This window comes from Phlebotomus papatasi, chromosome 2 (genome assembly GCF_024763615.1).
Source record: "Phlebotomus papatasi isolate M1 chromosome 2, Ppap_2.1, whole genome shotgun sequence".
NCBI classification, from domain to species: Eukaryota; Metazoa; Arthropoda; class Insecta; order Diptera; family Psychodidae; genus Phlebotomus; species Phlebotomus papatasi.
The window spans coordinates 81,058,352-81,078,759 of NC_077223.1; the positions used below are offsets into that span (position 1 = coordinate 81,058,352).

General features: G+C 32.0%; 1 protein-coding gene across 1 annotated transcript in view; it reads right to left on the reverse strand.

Moving 5' to 3' along the window:
* LOC129804628 (A disintegrin and metalloproteinase with thrombospondin motifs adt-1) overlaps positions 1–14,449 on the reverse strand; it is a 29,625-nt gene extending 15,176 nt beyond the window's left edge. Inside the window, exon 1 of the mRNA XM_055852122.1 lies at positions 13,631–14,449. Coding sequence (XP_055708097.1) covers positions 13,631–13,759 — 129 coding nt within the window. The 5' untranslated portion in view covers positions 13,760–14,449. The remainder of the gene's footprint in view (positions 1–13,630) is intronic.
* Positions 14,450–20,408: the final 5,959 nt, after the last annotated feature.

Below are 20,408 nucleotides of genomic sequence, written 5' to 3' on the forward strand. Positions count from 1 at the left end.
CTTATGGTTTTGATTTTAGAGTATCATGGTTTTGATTTTAGAGTATCATGGTTTTGATTTTAGAGTACTATGGTTTTGATTTTAGAGTATTGTGGTTTTGATTTTAGAGTACTATGGTTTTGATTTTAGAGTATCATGGGTTTGATTTTAGAAACTTATGGTTTTGATTTTAGAAACTTATGGGTTTGATTTTAGAGTATTATGGTTTTGATTTTAGAGTATTATGGTTTTGATTTTAGAAACTTATGGTTTTGATTTTAGAAACTTATGGTTTTGATTTTAGAAACTTATGGGTTTGATTTTAGAGTATTATGGTTTTGATTTTAGAGTATTATGGTTTTGATTTTAGAAACTTATGGTTTTGGTTTTAGAAACTTATGGGTTTGATTTTAGAAACTTATGGTTTTGATTTTAGAGTATCAGGGTTTTGACTTTAGAGTATTGTGGTTTTGATTTTAGAGTATCATGGTTTTGATTTTAGAGTATCATGGTTTTAATTTTAGAGTATTATGGTTTTGATTTTAGAGTATCAGGGTTTTGATTTTAGAAAAACCATAATACTCTAAAATCAAAACCTTGATACTCTAAAATCGAAACCATCATACTCTAAAATCAAAACCATGATACTCTAAAATCAAAACCATAATACTCTAAAATCAAAACCACAATACTCTAAAATCAAAACCATGATACTCTAAAATCAAAACCATGATACTCTAAAATCAAAACCACGTTACTCTAAAATCAAAACCATAATACTCTAAAATCAAAACCACGATACTCTAAAATCAAAACCATGATACTCTAAAATCAAAACCACGATACTCTAAAATCAAAACCACTATACTCTAAAATCAAAACCATGATACTCTAAAATCAAAACCACAATGCTCTAAAATCAAAACCACAATGCTCTAAAATCAAAACCACAATACTCTAAAATCAAAACCATGATACTCTAAAATCAAAACCATTTTTGCTACAAATTCAAAACTATTTTTCTCTAAATTTAAGAGTAAAAAAGTCTAAATTCAAAGCTACTGAATTTCAAAACCATCGTACTCTAAAATTTAAGAAAATGCTCTTATAGAAATTTTTTCTTAATTTAAGCGAAATTTAAGAAAAAAATTGCTTGGAGCAAAATCGAACCCTTAGTTAGAGTATTTTTTTCTTGAATTTAGAGGGTAATTTTTCTCTGTGTAGATAATCTATTATATTCTGAAAAACCAATAAAATTGGTTGCTATTTAGTATTTTGAGACCTTAGAGAACTGGGCTAAACCTCTAGTCTGAAGACCGTTTTACCTTGCCGCGGTTGACTATCTTACCCTACCGAAAAACGATCAAAAACGGTCGGTAGGTTTAGTGTTAAGGGGAAGAGCATGACGCTCCTTGAAAATTACAAGGGGTCAACTCACTTTTTTGCGATTTTGAGATTCTAATGCACTTAGAAAGACAATTTAATAAATTTTCAGATGATAACTCATTAAATTTCGTTATTAGAAAAGTTTTTCAAAATTTTAATCTTTTTAATTACTTGCATAATTTTGTTTGAAGTAAAGGGGCACAAAATATATTCATCGTTAAAATTTTTGTGAAACAGGGGACTAACTCAAGCAAGTTGATCCCTTGTCATTCTAATTTCAGCAAAATTTGCACATAATTTAGAACGACAAGGAGCAAACTCATTAAAAAGCATATTTTGAAAGGTAAAAATATAAAAGTTTCGATGTTTATATTAGTGCTCATACAAATAGAAAACAAATAAATTGATTTTGTTCAGTCATTTAATTGAGATACTTATTTACACAAAGTTGAATCTTTCATGCTGTCTCCTGAAAAATGGTCGAAAATTAGTTGGCCCCTTGTAATTTCCAAGGAGTGATGAGTAAGTGGAAAAAAATATGTTTTTAGAGAATGTTGACTTATAAAGGGAGTCACCGAGAGTCGATATCTCTTAACGTTTACTCTCTAATTCTAATTCCTTCTTTCGGTTATGAAGTTAGCGGCAGACGTAAATCAGAGACTGGTTAATAAAAATAATAATAAATATTATTATAAACTGTATAAAATTTGACCAGCGCACAATAATTTTTGTTTGTAAACATGTTTTCAAAATTTCCCATGAGAATGAGCGAGATGACTAGATTTAGATCTCACTCACTCTCATTGAAAAGTCAAAAACATGTTTACTAAACAAAAGTTATTGTGCGTTGGGCATTATACTCCTATAAATTAAACTCTGATGGCCAAGACGCTCATCCACGCGATTTCCTTAAGGACTCTACTCTAACAGATCCTCCGACGGATCATACAAATTCGAAAAATAAGAATTGCAGATTGTTGATCTTAATGAAAGGTAATCAAAATCGGTCGAAAAACTTGAAAACGAAATTTCAAAGTAAACAATTTTTTAGAATGAAATATCCATTTACTTTGACAATACATACATTATTCTCGGTTTTGAAATTTTCCAGTTATGATAAGGTCCAATTTTTTCCGGATACCTAATATCTCAAGTACAGAGTTTTCAGATAAGAGATTGCGGAAAATTTACGAGACGCAAAAAAGAAAAGTATCGAAAATAGTTATAACTTGTTTCCTAAATTGTTGTTGTTTTCGAATTTTCGATTTCGAAACTCATCATTGCCTCTGTTCAGTAATAACTTTTCGAAGACATAAAGACGCTCCAAAACCAAGCCATACCTATTCGAAAGTCGATCGGAAGTTTAAAATGCAAGTTCACATATTCGCCGCTTTAGCGTTGGTTGTTCTTCCATTGCGAATTTTTGATATTTTTAACACTTCTAATCAACAACGTCAAAAACAATTCGTAAACATTTTTTGCGATAAGTAAGTTTTTGTGTAGTTTTGTGTAATATTAAGATAGCAGGATCCGTTTAAACTTTCGTACTTCCAAAGGGTTTATAGGTAAATTCTCTCTGATATATCTTCGAATTGGTTCAGTATAAACCTCAACCTGAGGGAGCTCTCAAGTCGGAGAGATTGTTACTGATCGTGTAAGGCTTCCGATTTTAGTGTAAACAGGGATCATCGTATTTCATAATTAAAGCTACTAAAATTAAAAGACTTCGAACTACTATAAAACAGAAAACAAAAATAGACTGCGAAATTCTATCTAGATGGAAAATACAAAGCAAAAGCCGAAAAGGATTGACCGAAGTTAGGAGTTATGAGTTTATTTTATTTGTAGCATAATTACTTATAAGTTTAACATTAAAATAAATTGTTAACTTCAATCGAACTTTGGAACAATAATTAAAAATATTTCAAATGATTTCCTTTCAGGTTGCTATTTTGAAGAATTCAAAATTGTACTTTTGCGATTTAGGTAAGTACAATTACTGATAAATTCAGAAATATAATTTTCGCATTTACAAAAAGTATTTTCTCCTGAATACGTGGGGTGTCGTTTTTACAAATATCTCAAAAGCGATAAATTGTATCATATTTAGTTTTCCTTCTAGCCATAAAATTTCAAATTAATCGTAAGAATTCCCTCAGCAGTGTATGAAGAAATCCCTTTGATGTACAATTTAGTGTATAAATAAGTGAAACTGATGGATTACAAAATTGTCGTGATAAAAATCGCGCAATACAAAGTGGGGGAGGTTTAGAATGAAGCCTCTGAGGTCAAAATAGATACTCAATAAGAGCTTTTTCCTGTCTCTCTGCCATTCTATTAACCATCGATGTACCGAATTGATTTTCGCACGCACTTAAAATGTGATTTTCCCAACAATTGACCGCCCAAGTTGGTTGTTAATTTTCTTAGCATTAGCATATTTCCTCTGTTTGTTCCATCATCAACAAGAGTGGATTTTCTTATAAATGTACAAATAAACGCACTAGTTGATGGATAAAAAATTACTACGCTCAGAAATCTCTTTTATTAGTTCTTTTCCGTGTTCAAGAGTAAATGAGAAACTCATTTAATTTCAATTTCAATATGAGAAATTGATGGTGATTCTTGTGATGTGTAACGGCTTGGTAAGATGGGAAAAAAGATGTGGAAAAAGGTAGAGAATTAAATACCTTGGATTTTCTGTATAACGTTTCTTCAATTGAAATTGAAATTTTTATCTGTACTATTCAAGTCAAATTTGACCTTTTCATTCATGCGTCCTCCCTCTTCTTCTAATGTTTTCATTCTTGCTCGCAAGAGCATCAAAAAGCTCGTGATATGGCTGCATGAACTTATGAGAACTGTGATTCATTTACTGCTAATTTGGCTTTTGACCAAGGGGCAAACAACTTGCAGGTCTACGACATCTACCTACGTTAATACCGCGAATATTGACATTTTATCATCGTTTTATGATAGAAGAGCGTCTAGTTCGAATCCCCTTTAGGTCATTAGATACACTCAGTCCCGGCATTAAGTCCTTCGGGATTATGCACCTGACGGAATTATGCACATACAATTATGCAAGTTTGCCTACCATTGGGAGTCAATTTATGAAATCATTTTTGAAATACGCCTGAATGTATACTATGTTGCAACAAAACATTTTGCTACTTTTACAGAATAAATCTTTAATTTCTTTTATTAAGGTAAAATTTTTAAATATTCTACCATTTATTGAAGAACTCTTGCCAAAAAGTAGTGTTTGTTAATGCTTTTCCATTAAACAGTTGAATCTTTTTGCTTGAACTACTTTTACTCCGCGCGAAATTCGTTCTACGGTCGATTTATTCAAAAGAAAGCTCCTGCAGGTATGCAAATTTTCTCGATGCGAAATGCCATTTCGAGCGTTTTTTTTTTCGGTCCCGAAAATGTGCTTAATCGTGGGATTGAGTAAATTACCTGAGAAAAAAAGCATGGAGATGACAATGAAATTCAATTCAAATTCAATTCATTTACGAATATACTTGAAATTTTGATTTCTGCATTGTTTTGCGCTAAAATATAGGCAAATCTTCTTCTCTATTTTCAGTACTTAAGTAGCCGTAACCTTAAAACTACTGAACCGATTTGTTTCTTTATTAAAAAAAGGTTAAAGGTTTTGAAGTTACGAAGAATTCTTTTTAGGAAGAGATATGTACGTAAAATTGACAACAGACACGATATATTTTCAGAAAAATTTTTTTTTATTATTTATTTAATATTGAGGATTGTAATATGGGGTTCAGACCTACACTACGAGAAATCCGAAAAAGTTAAAATGACATTCCGGAAATGTCAATTGTACCCTGCATTATTGATCCGAAATCGGTGTAAATATTATGCTTTTTAGGTGTATTATGGGTTAAAGTTACCTTTTTTCATGTTAATTTTACACTTGAAAGGTGTAAAATTAACATTAAAAAATGTTGATATATTTTTACACATAAAAAGCGTTACAGTTATGAAGAAAAGAAGGTAATCGCAACATCTTTTTCTCTCAGTGTAAGGCTTAGTCACTCGGCTTAACTTCCTAAACTTTTTATCAATCAAGATATTTTGGAAAATTTTAACTTAATATTGGAATATTAAAAAAGGCAATTGACCTATTAGATCCTAAAAAAAACCAACAACATTGTTTGTTGTTCAGGATTTTGAGACCTTTGGGAACTAGACGAAATCTTCAGGAGGAGCTAGGAGTAAATTCAATTACATTTTAAGATATTTTCATCTTATTTTATTTTTTTACCTTATTTTCATGCGTTCATCGTCGCTTTAGAATCAGGTCAAAATCCCGAAAATCAAAATCCTAAATGCCAAAATCCAGAAAAACTAAAATCCCGAAAGTTAATATCCAGAAGAGCCATAGTCCCGAAAGCCAAAATTCTGAAGGCAAAATCCTGAGAAGCCAAAATCCCAGAGAGACATAAATCCCGAATAGGTCGAAATCCTGAAAGCCAAAATCCTGAACGCCAAAATGCCGAAAGCCAAAATTTCAAATGGTCAAAATCCTGAAAGGGACGAAATTATACGGAGTTCTCCTCGGAGTTATAACGGAGTTATAACATGAGAAATAATTTCCCATAACTCAGAAAATTTTCCCTTTGTCTCCAATAAGCGTGGATGCAATCGTGGGAGTAGCTATAACATTTTTAAGAATTCGGGATTTTGGTTTTCTGGATTTTGGCTATCGACCCAATTCGGCATTCTGGCTTTCATGACCAAGTGACATATAAGATTGATATCGCTCCTTGGAAATTACAAGGGGCCAACTCACTTTTTGGCGATTTTGAGGTTTTAATGCACTCAGACAGAGAATTTATTAAAATTTCAGATGATATGAGTCAATAAAATTCGTTATTAGAAAAGTTTTTCAAAATTTTACTCTTTGTGATTGTTTGCGCGGTTTTGTTTGAAGTCAAGGGGCACAAAATAGATTTATCGTTCAATTTTTTGTGAAACAAGGGACTAACTCAAGCAAGTTGATCCCGTGTCATTCTAATTTCATGAAAATTTGCGCATCATTTAGAATGACAAAGAGCTAACTCATAAAAAAACATATTTTGAAAGGTAAAAATATGTATGCTTCGATGATTATAATAATGCTCATACAAATAGAAAAAAATTAAATTGTTTTTATTAACATACTTAATTGATATAATTATTTATACAAAGTTGATTCTTTCATGCTGTCTCCTGAAAAATGGCTCAGATTGAGTTGGCCCCTTGTAATTTCCAAGGAGCGATATTAAGATTAATACTTTCTGAACTACCAGAATGCCAAAAAAAGATAGCAAGTGTTTTATCTTGCCTCTCTCTCGCGTTTCGCTCGAAAACTGATCGAATCACAGTTGGCATGCATGGAAAATTGCTCGAATTGCCTGTAATACGATTCAGAAAGCAATTAATACGAACGGTAATATCTTACTCATCGTATTACTCCACTAGAGTGTACTCTTTCTAACACACGTGATTTTCCATTTGAAATTTTGCTTTCTATATACCTCTCCTTCCAGCTTTTCTAATATTAATATTAATTTTATATGTGACACTACGGCCAGGTTTTTGTCTTTTCATGTTTTCGACTTCGATCCATTCGAGATTTTGGCTTTAGGAATTTTTGCGTTCGGGATTTTGTCTTTACGGGGTTTTGACTGGGACCCTTCTCAGAGTTACTTTGAATCCCAGCGGACAAAATGATGATAAAGTCCCTTCATTCGTTGAAGGTTATTGGACATGCGCAGAGCAAAAACCGGCTATTTTAATAGGAAAATGCGTATAGGATAGACTGTTTTTTCTCACAGCAACTTTGTTAAAATATTATTTTTACAATTGCATAAATGACTTATTGTATCACTATAATTCCCAAAGCACAACATCTTTTATTTTCTAAACATGTTTTTAACATTTCAGTGAGAGTGAATGAGATTTAGAAGCAGTCACTAATGATTTGAAAAATTCCGGTGATCACCAGTGAGATTTTTCTTCACCTCAAGACTAAAAACATTTTTTTTAATCTTGCCCAGAGCTTTCGGTCCGGATGCATGCAAGAGACGAAATAGTCAGAAACTGATGGAAATGTAATCTGATCATTATTTTTATTGTAATTACGTTAAGCCGTCTCTCGGCTTAAATCGTAAGTGTGTTTAGGGCATATTTGTCACATTTGGAATTAGGGATATTTAAAAAAAAACCTACCCTGTAAATATAAAATCGATCGAAGGTGATTGACCTAACCATAGTTTTACAGTAGCTGTGATTTTGAAAGAATCATAACTAAAATACAATACCTCGTGCATTTAAAAGTGTTGAATAAAACGGCCCACAAAGTAAAGCAATTTCTCCACAATTTTCTTGTATGAGAGAAGTTTTTTAGAGCGAAGAGAAAAAAAAGAAGGCTTCAGATGGTGGTTAATATTGCTAATTTCCTAATTAATGGTGTTGAATTTTCTTTTTTGGCGATGACGAAAACAATCACTTATGCACGTTTTTATTTCTCAAAAGTGATGCGAAATTGCAAAGGCAGAAGTTTTTTTTTATAATAATAAATTTATGGGAATTTTCACTTTTATTCACAAATTTAAAATGATCTTTTTTTCTGGCTTCTTCAATTGTTTACCGAGATTTTAAGACACTTCCTCGTTGGATTTACTTTTCTGCTTCTTTTCGTGAAGAGAAGCTAGTCTGCAATATATGGTTAATTAAAGTTGTGCGCGCTTCAGTAATAAATTCAGATAAGACGGTTATATAAGGCAAGAAGACACTTGGAATTGTACGAATTGTATCAAAGTGAATGAAATTTATTACCTGTTGAAATATCTAGCAGCAGGTAGAATAATATTTTAGCAATCAAAAAATGCAAAGAAAAAAGAAAATATACATTTCGTTGGTTAATTTAAATTGAGTTTCGTGTTCTTTGAGAGATTTCAATGATCGAGTAGGAAGGGTTTAATGTCTTTATTATCTGTGAGACTACAATTTCGTGCAAGAAATATACTCTCGCATTTTTATAATTTGTTGAATAATGATATTTTCTTATTCTCTCTCACACATTGATTTCCTACTTAAGAAGCTGCAGTAGATCAATTATAATTAAAGTGATTAAAAAATTGTTTGCTAATGTTAAAACATTTTACAGTTATTAAAAATTACTTTTAAAAGTATACTTTATAATTAGGATTCTTTCGAAACATTATTTTATCAGGGAATTTCAATAGTTTACTCTATAATAATTTAAAAAATGCACTTTAATTAAGATTATATTTCCATTGTTTAGAAATACTGAATGAATTAATGAATTTATTTGGATGCCAATAGTTTTTTTTTAATTTTAAGACATAATTTTGATTATTCTTTTAAAATACTTAACAAATGTTTAGCAAAAGTAAGTGAAATTTTAGTTCTTTGTCATTTAACACGAAAAGAGGAGAAATAGAGCATTAATGAGCAGAAATTTTATATTTTAATTTATTAATTTTTACAACTTTTTGGGAAATTACTTCTTAAATTTATTTTTCCACAAATTGAACCCATTAAGCACTAAATATTTTCTGTGCGAATAAAAAATCAATAATTTTTGTATACTATTAAATTGTTGTAGCTATTACCATTGATTTCTCAACTAAAGAAAAGGTTAAAGATTTTGCAAGATACGAGAAAGTAATGCGACGTTAAGGATTTCAATGATAATGCGATTTTTTAGAATCCAAGAATGTCGGTTTTATCTTAAAGTGTAAAAAACTTGGGGGACCTGTACCAAATTTTGGCATAAGTACCATGCAAGCGTCAAAGTCTTAAGTTTGAAATGTAGAGGAATAAAAGTTTAGATATTGCCGAGTAATATATCGGTTACTCTGATTCTCGTAGTTCCTTGACCCTTTAGGAACTCTTCTTAGGTCTTTCCCTCATTATTTCGTTCTTAGAAGCGACACTTCTATTTTGTTTTTTTTTTTTATTGAAAATTTTTGTAATTTTCAGAAACAAAGAAAGTGACCGAAATTGCAAATAGGCAAAAATTTGGTACAGTAACCTTAATTAAATAATACCTAAAGTCAATTTTGAAAATTTAAAATTGCCTTATTAATTTGTTTTTAATTTTTTTTGATAAATAATATCGGTTGAAAATAAAAGAATTGTAGAACTCATACGCATAATGCTCATGAGATGAAACTTTAGTACTTTCAGGCTGAATCTAAAGGAAGCACTTATTAGATTTTTTTTCTTATTTGATTTTCATTTACTTTTTCTTATACTATTGTAAAGATTTTTTTTTATTTTTCTTTTTATTTCTTTTTTTTTTTGTTGCTATTTTTTACTTGTTTTTCTTTTTATCACAATTGTAAGAGGGATGATGAACCCTGTTTTTGTGATTGAATAAATAATACTAATACTAATAATATATTTTAAATCAGGAGTTCTAGCATTTTGGAAAGGTACGACACTTCACCGTTTTTTTCTAATATTTGTTTTCTTATTTTTATTCTAAATTGTCTTAATTAATCTAAAATTCAAATTGTTTCCTGAACTATTCTTGTATTTGTTTTAAAAAAAATTGTAGGATGAGGGCTAAATACTTGGTTTTTTTTTAATAAAAGCTAATCTTCGTGCATAATCCAGGGGATTTGTAGAAAATTTCGGACAACTTGCAAAATTGGACACATCTTCTGTTTCTGAAAATTCTAATTCCAGAGAGGTTATACAATGTCAGAAACAAAAGAGCGTAGCCATTAAGAAGGAAATGTTGTAGAAAAATCCTTGAAAAATTTCCAGAAGAGTAAGAAAGTTAGGAAAACTTTGTGTTCGATATAAGACACAAAGCAATAATTTTAGAGAAAACATATTTGACTTAACTACTTTTTATGATTTCAAGCACTTTCAAAGGGTATTTGTTCACAGTTTTACAGACAATGGATTCCGGGGTGACATGATAACTTCTTTTCGATAGTTTTAACTGTCGATTCTAAAAAAAATTTAAACAATAGCTGGGGTGACATGATAACTAATTTTCGATAGTATTGACTGTCGATTTCGAAAAATTTAAACGATAGCTATACTTTTTGTAGCTGAAAAAGACAATTTATAAACAATCGTATTCTTTTAAGAATGTCATAAACGGCCTAATGATGTGTGAATTGAATAGTCGTCATTGACTTAATCTAAGAGATAGAGATTTATCAATACTATCGATTCGATAGTATCGGAAAGTTATCATTCCATCCCTGCGCTTTTTGTAACTATTGTAGATATTCATTAACGGTCACATTCTTTTAATAATGCCAGATGAAATAGTTCAACAATGCATAAAAAGTCGAGATTCACTTAATCTGATAGATTATATTTACTGATATTATCGATTGGATAGAACGGAAAGGTTATGATTCTATAATCCCGGAACCGTCTATATTACAAACAGTGTGTAGAACATCTATCAAATATAAGTCTCAACGGTCACTGAACTTAAATTCTTTGCATTAAACAATTGCAAGAATGATTTATTTAAATAGTGTAAATCTATGAGAAAATAATTTGAAATTCAACATTGAAATCAAGAAGGAAAATGTAGGAAAATATTACCAAAATCGACGCAATGTCAAACTTTTTGTGCGTCACTTCGAGCAATAACTTTGTATGAGGCCATTTACACCGCCGCATTGGATTGAGATTGAATTGTCCCAAAATCGGTTTTTGGGACAATTCAATCAAAATCTAATACGACAGTCTAAATGACCTCAATGAAATCGTTTAGATTGCGACCTTAGATTAAGACTTAATTATTCCAAATCCGATTTTGGAACAGTTCAATCCCAATCTAATGCGGCGGTGTAAATAGCCTCTATGACTTCCCGTGAAGCGAACATCTATACAACATCCATCGGGCTGTTTTAGGAACATAAGCAATAATTCATTTTTGGTGATAATCCAGGTATCAATTCCTAATAATTTCTTCCTCTTTTTTTTGCTTTTTTTTCTTTCACAATAATTGTGAATTGTAATTATTGTAAAAGGCATGACCCTATTATTGTGAATAAATAGTAATATTTAATAATAATAATAATGATAATAATAATAATAATAATAATAATTTAATAAATGAATTGTCCAAAATCGTCCAATTTACGTATGATGTATAGAGCGATTGATAGAAACGGGCTAACTGTTTATTTCCGGATAATATAATCTGCACTGAGAAAAAAGGGTATAATTAGGGTAAATTAAGCTAATTCAAAACCTGCTCCAAATGGAAATTTTTCGCTATTCCAAATGGAAACATCATTGTTTTCACGATAAATACAGTACTAAATTATTATATTTATTAATTTTCTATACCACAGTTTCATTATTTAGTTAATTTTGCTCCAAATAAAACGAAAATCCATTCATATTCACAAATTTTAATTTGTTAATTTCTCAGAAAAATTAAAAGTGTAGCTTTTCACCATTGAATTTTTAATAGATCGACCATGTTTTCCAATGAAAATCACAATGACGTGGCTGTTGTTTATTCGTTTTGTTTAACATTTAATGTCATATTTCTGGTTAATTTTAGTTAAATTAAGTGCAAATTTTTATTGTTAACGGTATGTGAAGTTTTTAAATGAAATAATTAAGGGAAGAGCACCAGCGATCGGCAGTGTTCCTCGGATCTTCAGGTTATTACCATATTGTTGCACCAATTCAAACGAATTTTTAAAAATTATTGGCTACTTTTTACCATTTAACTATCACAGGAATGCAGCGCATTAGCTCAGATTTAATTTATAAAATCAATTTTCCGTGAGACACCTGATTAAATTCGTGACGATCCGAGGTACTTTTTATCAAGTTATTATAAAAATATAAAATTCAAATGCACAGATATAGTTAAATTGATCACTAATATATCGATTAGCATACACAAAAATACCAAATAGTATTTTGAGGCTTATATTTCCAACTAAATATCGGGCATGTCTCTTAACATTCCGATCCGAGATGCTTTTCCCTTACCTATTTCGTGAACAAAAAGTGTTTTTCTGAAGTGTCTGCTAATGCTTCAATAGGAAACTCTGGAAATATAATTTTTTTGGAGAGATTTTCCTATTGTTTTAGATGGGGAAGGAGAAAAGACCAGGAATAAGAACAAATCCTGCACTCAAGAGCAACTCAAAAAGATTTTGGAAGCCTTTCGTCGCGGTTTCACTTACACGGTTTGTCTCCAATTAGAAACTTTCCCTTGTCTCCATTTGGATTAATATGTTTCCAATAGAAGCATTTTACATTTGTGCATTTTTCTTGTAATTATGAAGTATATTTAAAGAAGTTTCACTAAACTGTAACATTCTAGAAGAGTAAAAGAGAAAAAATGTAATTCTCTTCAGAAAAAATATGAACTTAATGTGTTGAATCTTCTGTCAAAGTTAAAGCGTCTGGAAATTGTTTTGAATTAGGACATTTACCCTAACTTTTTTCATCAAAACTGTATTTTTTTAGGTATAAAAATATATCAACATTTTTTCATGTTAATTTTACACATTTTTAGGGGTAAAATTAACGTGAATAAGTGTAATTTGAAGCCCTAATACACATAAAAAAGAATATTTAGGGGAAAGAGTGCTACTTTCGGACGACTCAAGCTTCGGACAATTCATTTTTTTCTCTATGTTTCTTGTGGATTTCACTCATAACTCTTTTCTGAAAATATGAGGCATTGGACTAGTTATTGAATATAATATTATAATGGGGCAAATTCATTTATAACACATTGAAAATAATGATTTATGCGAAGCATAAATCGTCCGAAGGTAGCGCGCTTTCCCCTAGACCGTTTACACTTTAGACCTATTTCAGATCAATATCGTAGGGTAAAATTAACATTTCCGTAATCTTATTTTAATATTTAAGGATTTCTTTCAGTTGTAAAATCTTGCTCACAATTTTACTGAGAAGGAATTCTGGTTTCTAGGGTTGTTGTGAATCTTTCAGAATCTCTTCTTCCTTCTTCGTATTTTCCACCCCCAATTCAATCCTTATTTGTCCAATTGGTATTTGAGTTCTCGAGTTTCTAGAAACGTTTCTCAATCAATTGAAAAGGGTTTATCTATATGACTTACCGCTTGTCTTTTTCTAACACTTAGGATTGTAGGAACTTTACTTATTTTTGCACTCTGAATATGAGGCCCTATTTGTTAGTTTTCCAGGGCAAATTTCTCTTGGTTGATGATAAAAGAAAATCATCATCAAATCTTACCTTTTGTCCTCTATAATTAACACTGCAATTCCGTGTGACTTGAAAGTGATTTCCATGAATAAGATCAACGAGATACAATGCAGTAAATAGAAGAAGTAACATATTTCTTCCTTTCCTCTCTGCTGCCATTCAAAGAGAATTTTCCGCACAAATAACTAATTAATTAACACTTCTTTTGAGATTTTACATGTTTCTTTTCTTGTTGTTGTTGGTTTATTCTTCTTCCGAAAAAAGAGCTTCGCGATTTATATGGTTCTTTGTATGCTGCACGCAGGGTCTTCCTTGGCCTAAAGCACACAATTCAAGGTTTGATGAAAAATTTGTTTTTTTTTTTTTGAGAATTTCCTTGTACACTATGAATGTAAAAAAAAATATCACGGGGACTCTACGAGGTTGGTATTTGGGTAGATGATGATGGAACAATTGGGCACCATTCTTCGCGTGAAGTCACAAGAAGACTGGATTTTAGAGAGCAATTTGATGATGTTGTGATGTTCTTTTGCTATGTGCAAGAAGAAAATCAAGCACTGTAGAGAGCCACCGTTAACTTCAGCACTCACTGCAGAACCACTCTTGGCCAAGATGCTGATGGCATCTGCATGCTGTTGCACTCAAACTTGTGCTATGGGATGTGATCAATAAATTGCCTTTTGGAGGTCAACACAAATTATTTAACACAGAAAAACATCCACATGCCCCCTAAAGAAATTGCAATATTGGTTTCTTTTCCTTCACTCCATTTAAGAAAAAAAAAAAGATGAAAACACTGAAATTGTGCACAGAAAGTGGATGGAACTCTTTTTATTTTTCGGACCGATAAATCAGATGATGGAACACAATAGTACCACTCACAGAGGTGTTGCAAGAGAATTGGAGAATGGAAGGAAATTTAATTGGGTATCCTCTCCGCAATTTCCACTCCTCATCACCAACAGATCAAAATTTGCACTGATCACCTGGGTGCGAGAACCCATCCGAAGAAGCTACCACCTGAATCAGCGGAACTTGTGCGATGTGATGTGGAAGGCAACGCGATGAGTACTGAAAATGTTGCAGAGAGCAGCATAAAAGAATAGCGCCAAATGAATTTCACGCCGAAGAGTTGTAATTTTCGAAAGTGTGGGTGGTTTGGTGGAGCTCTAATGGTCATTAAGTGGGTTTGTACTTGGGCTGCAAGTGTTGCTGGTCAATTGTCCACTTTGCATTCCACCTGGTGGAGTTCCTCTCTGGATAGGTGATTGTGATTTGAAATCGAGGGGTAGCTCTCTCTCTCTCTCTCCATTGAAAGTAATTTAAAGCATAACGATTGCAACCCTTTTTTGCGAAATAATAGCAATTCAGCATTGAAATTGTTTCATCAGATACTAAATATTTCACTTAGATTTTTAATTGATTCACCTGGGCCCATTTGCATCATCAATTAATGATCATTTTATTCGCACTGATTCATTGAAATTATCAGGTAGTTGAACGATAAGGCTTTTAATTGTCAGATAAAAGTAATGGGATATGCAAGAGTGCTTAATGGATGTAGATAAGTTTTCATACTTGCAACAATGTATGATTTATTCAGTTGATATTTAGATTAAATTCCCTAATAAAATGCGCATTAAATTTTTCAAAAAGTATTTTCTCCTCTGTACCAGCTTGTGAAATTCTCTTAAGAACAACATTATAGAACCATATAGGGGAAGGCTTTCAGGCTTCGCACATATAGTGGCTTCTAACACTTTATATTTTTTTGTCAAAGGCGGTCCGGAAATCGTCGAAAGTAGAAAATCACTCAGGGAAAATGCGTCAACTTTTTCCAGAGCTTTCGGCTCCAAGGCTTCATCAGTTGAAAAACGGGCCTTCCACAGTGGACATTATTGAAGGTCAATGGTCGCCATGGTCACATTGAGCTTCAATAATTCAAAATGGCGAATTTTCCGGTCATAGGTAGTGCTTGCACACTTAGAGAAATCCGAAAAAGTTAAAATAACATTGCGGAAATGTTAATTTTACCCTGCATTATTGATTCAAAATCGGTGTAAATATTACCCTTTTTAGGTGTATTGGGAGTTAAAGTTACATTTTTTCATGTTAATTTTACCCTTAAAAAGGTGTAAAATTAACATTTAAAAAATGTTGATATATTTTTACACCCAAAAAGTGTTAAAGTTATGAGGAGAAAAAGTTAATCCCACCCTCTTTTTTCTCAGTGGACGAAATGTTCGCCTGGACTACCTCTAAAACATAACCGAAAACCATTAAAAAAGAGTAGGTTAATTTTGATAAAACCCAAAAAATCATGGTTTTTAGGTGATGAAAGCGAGGTGGGGGAGAGAAAATACGTCTGGAGATATTGATATTTTTTTATTGGGGGTCATTGGAGACCGGAAGTTGATATCTTTTACCGTTTAAGCTCCAGGAGATTTTGTCCGGTCATAATCCAATTTTCCACTTCTTTGAAATTGGATAAGTGCTGCCAAACCATGTGCAATCGACCGGTACAAGTGATTATCGGAAAAGGACAAGTCTAAAAAATACAGCGGGGGTGGTAGTACATCCTATTTTAGCGTTTTGATATTGCTCTGGACTATATAGAAGTGCAATGCAAGGGAACGCAATCGCGTTACAATATCACTCATTCGTGCTTTTTGACCGATTATGATCGTTTTTCGAGCAATACATGATCCAAATCGATTAAAAGTTGTTGGTACCGTAAGACCGTCTTCAGACTAGAGGTTTAACCCAGTTCCCGAGGATCTCAAAACCTTAAACAGCAACCGATTTTATTGATTTTTCAAAATGTAATAGGTCATTTGCCCTTAATAGTCCAATCGTAAGTCAAAATTTTCCAAAAAATCTTGACTGATAAGAAATTAGAGAAGTTAAGCCATATGGCTAAGCCTTAGGTCTGAGGCCCATATAAGTGTGAGTGACTTTGTCCTTTACGGGTGACTTTGACATCCTCCTGTTCGTAAACTTTTCTTTAATTCTAACGTCTAAGAATGATTCTCACCGATCAGACATGGTCCAATTTTAGCATCTCATAATACATAATTCGTTGTTAGTCTCTTCAAGTGATGAGCAGTGTCTTCTTCCAGCAAGTATTTCTCTGTTTTGACGATTTTAGTCATTTACTAGAAGAAAGCTTTAATGTTTTGGGTTGAGAATAATCAAATAATACCCATTTGTCATCACCTGTATCACTTCAATGCTAAAATTTCTTTTTTTTGATACCGCAAAGACAAAATTTCGGAAGTGGATTTTTCAAATTATTGCCTGTTTTTAGTCCACACATGCGGTACCCATTTTCCTTCATTTTAATTTTTTCAATGGAATACAAATGCGTGAAACTGAGGCCCGTTTAATGTCCCCGAAAGCTAATTTTATAATCTTCATCCAGAAACAGTTACAGATCGGCACCATTAATTGTTTTTGGTCTTTTGGTTCTTTATGCCAAAATCACCATTTCTGAAGCATTTAACATCTTATCATATATCATCAAATGACTTAGGGTAAAGTGGTACAAGTTGGACAATCAGTGGTACAAGTTGGACAGGACTTTTTTTCTTGATAAATTTAGTACTTCATTATTATTTGTATATTTTTAATGCTTTAGTTTTATAATTTGGTTCCTTGTGCTTAAAAAAATAGTACTGTGTATATATTTATCAAGAAAAAATCCCTGTCCAACTTGTACGGGCGAATTTTCCAACTTATAACATTATGTCCAACTTGTATAACTTTACCCTATCTCTTTAACTTAAATGAACAAAAGTCCGAAGATGTAAGCCAGCTACATGTGTGACTAGCGCCATCTGTGAACGGCGGATTTCAAGTTGAGGACCTTGTACCTTGTATGTTGTGGCACTTGTGATACTTGAAATTTTTCGTTGGCTTTTGATATTTTATGAGACTACCGGATCTCTTATGTTAAGCTTTGAGAACGTCTGTAGTTCTAGGAAATTGTTGGTCATTTAACGATCTTCAAGTTTTTCTTAATGAAGAACTAAATCAGTTAGAATTTCACTTATGGCTCGCTATGTATGAATAGACTTTGCCTGGATTTCAGGAAAAGTCAGGTTAAAAAGGGTTTAGGGATCGTATTTCTCATCCGATTGGTATCATGTTTGGGTTCGTTAGAAAGGTCTTGGAATTTTCTATAAAACTGAACCAGTTTCAATTGGTTCTGAAACGATAATGAACTGGTTCATAACCGATAAGTAATTTGTATTCGAAATTCAATTATATTACTCCTAAAGTGTATTTTGGCCAATGTTTTGAGTGATTTATAAATCGGTTCTATACCAGAAATGAACCGGTTATGAAACGATAAGCAATTTTTTCGAGTTTTGAGTGATTTTATGAATCGGTTGATAATGGGTAAACAGTAAATGTTGCGGAAATACTTTTGAGGTGTAACATCTAAGTCACGAGTTCGAGCACTTCGCAAAGCCTGGGATGCTTTGCTACCCCTTTTAAAGCTATATTCAATATCTATTTAATTTACCAGAGTTATGGATTTTCTTATGAATGATTATGATTATAATTTTCTCTTTTTCTATAAAAAATTAATTTATTGTTTAGATCTAAGATATCTTGTACTGAATTCAGTGTTTCTTATGACAAAAAAAGCGTTCTAACTTCGGTTAAGCAAAGTAATTTATAGGTACTTAAGCTATATTTAGGCATATTAATCATTCTTAATTATTTTAGTGAAAGTAGTTTTAAATGAAACATATAAATAGCCATTAATGTGCTACAGAATTACCATATTCCATTTTTCTAAATATCCATTTCGACTCGTGTGGGAATTGTTGACCCCTCGATCTTATGTTCAACATTTTCCAAATAGTTCAATTGATCCAATTTTAATCAAAAGTGTATCATATGTTTGTGGGAAAACAAAGAAGATGGAAAACAGTGATGGGAATCGCAACACATTAAATTGCAAATTGTTCGAAAGGCTTCTTTTCTTTTCTTTTTTTTTTAAAAAAGCCACAAAGATCTTTTATAGATCTTGATGAGAGAGTGTGAAATTAATACCATCTCTCTCACTTTGATCTTTTGGTCTTTTTGCGAAATTTTCAGCGGAAGGAAAAGATGCTGTGGGTGTCAGGGAGGATATCCATCATCGTCAAAGCGTGATATGTCTGAATTTTCATCAAGTCCCAGAGAAGTAAAATAAATATGTGCAAATCAGATTTTTCGTGCATCGAACCGTGTCACCAATTCATAATTGGATCGTTTTTTTTTAGACTTTTTCAAATTGTGTGTCTGCGTTAGTGCGTTGTGCGTTTTGAATGAACATTAGTTGAGCAGCAACAAAACTTATTAGATGGAGTCCAACATGGTGAACAATTGTTGACCATAAAGTGGCCTTTTTGCACACAAACACGATCATCAAATGATCTCTGGTCCATAAACTAACTAACTAAATCATTTGTGGGAAGAATATTTTCACTCTTGTGCATCGTAAATTGCAGGCAAACTTTTACTCTCGTGGTCATCATTTTGTGTACAATTGTAACACAGAAATTGCATCAATTTTGCCCTGAATTGGCAAACACAATGCCTATAAAAACGTCCAAACAGTGGACAATTATGCTGGAAATTGAGGTAAAAAGTTATAACATTTTTTTGAGTTTATTGCCTTATCAGTTCAGTCAACTTTTTATTTTAAAAAAAGGGGTAGCAAAGCGTTTCAGATTTGCAATATGCTCGAATTAGTGACAGTGATGATATGCTTTGAAAATTGGTTTTTCATTGATTGTTTAGATAAATAAAGTTGTTTAGCAGATGAACAATCTCGGAGTAAATTATCGCACTCGCGAGTTCTCACACAATAACAATATCCTTTACAGAGGAACTAGGTCTTCTCGCAAACGAGATCTCTAAACATTATTGATATCAGTCCAGTTCCATACATTATGAAATTAAGCGCAGATAAGTTTAGGGGAAAGTATTCTCCTATCGAACGTTCATGTCTTCAAATAATGTGAATTTCCTTTTATTTTTCCTGAGAGACTTTACACATAATTATCACGTAATTATCAATAATTGATAATAAGCTAATTAATATTTAATTGAAATGTGTAAAGTCTCTTAAGGGGTTACATGGGTCTTTCAGGTCAAAAAATAGGCTTTTTTTGATAATAATTTATTGTGTCGAAAATATATTAAAAATTCCAACTTTTGGGATATGAAAGAGTGACTTTAGAACAAAATTTTAAGAAAAAAAATTTTGAAAAATGTTGAAAATGCGACCGTTGCTAGCTGATTTTTGGAACCATGCCTCAAAAAACAGACCTTGCGGTAGGCAGGATTTCTCCCAGTAAGTACATCTGAAATCAAAAAATCAAATATACTCTGTTAGAGGATTAGTTGAACCCCTGGGGATGAACAAAGGATTTTCGAAAAAAACAAAATTTGGATTTTTGGTAAAAGTTTTTTTTAAGTATCAATTTTACCCTATTTTTCAACACATTTTGTATTGTAAATATGGTTTTGATTAAAGTAAGTGCAAATCATTCGTTCAAACAGTAGATGAAACTTCTCAAAACAAGTATGTAAAATTTCAGAAAGATCGGTTCAGTAGATTCTGAGTAATCTTGACTACCGCAATGTAAAACGCTGTTTTGAGTAAAAACGTGTTTAAAGTTTTACAACAATATGCGCGCGGGCAAAATGCATAACTAAAACTGCTCTACCTCCGAGAGTTTCACTCCGATTGACTTGAAATCTCAGAAAATATTTTTCAAATGCTATACTATAATATAAAAAAAAATAA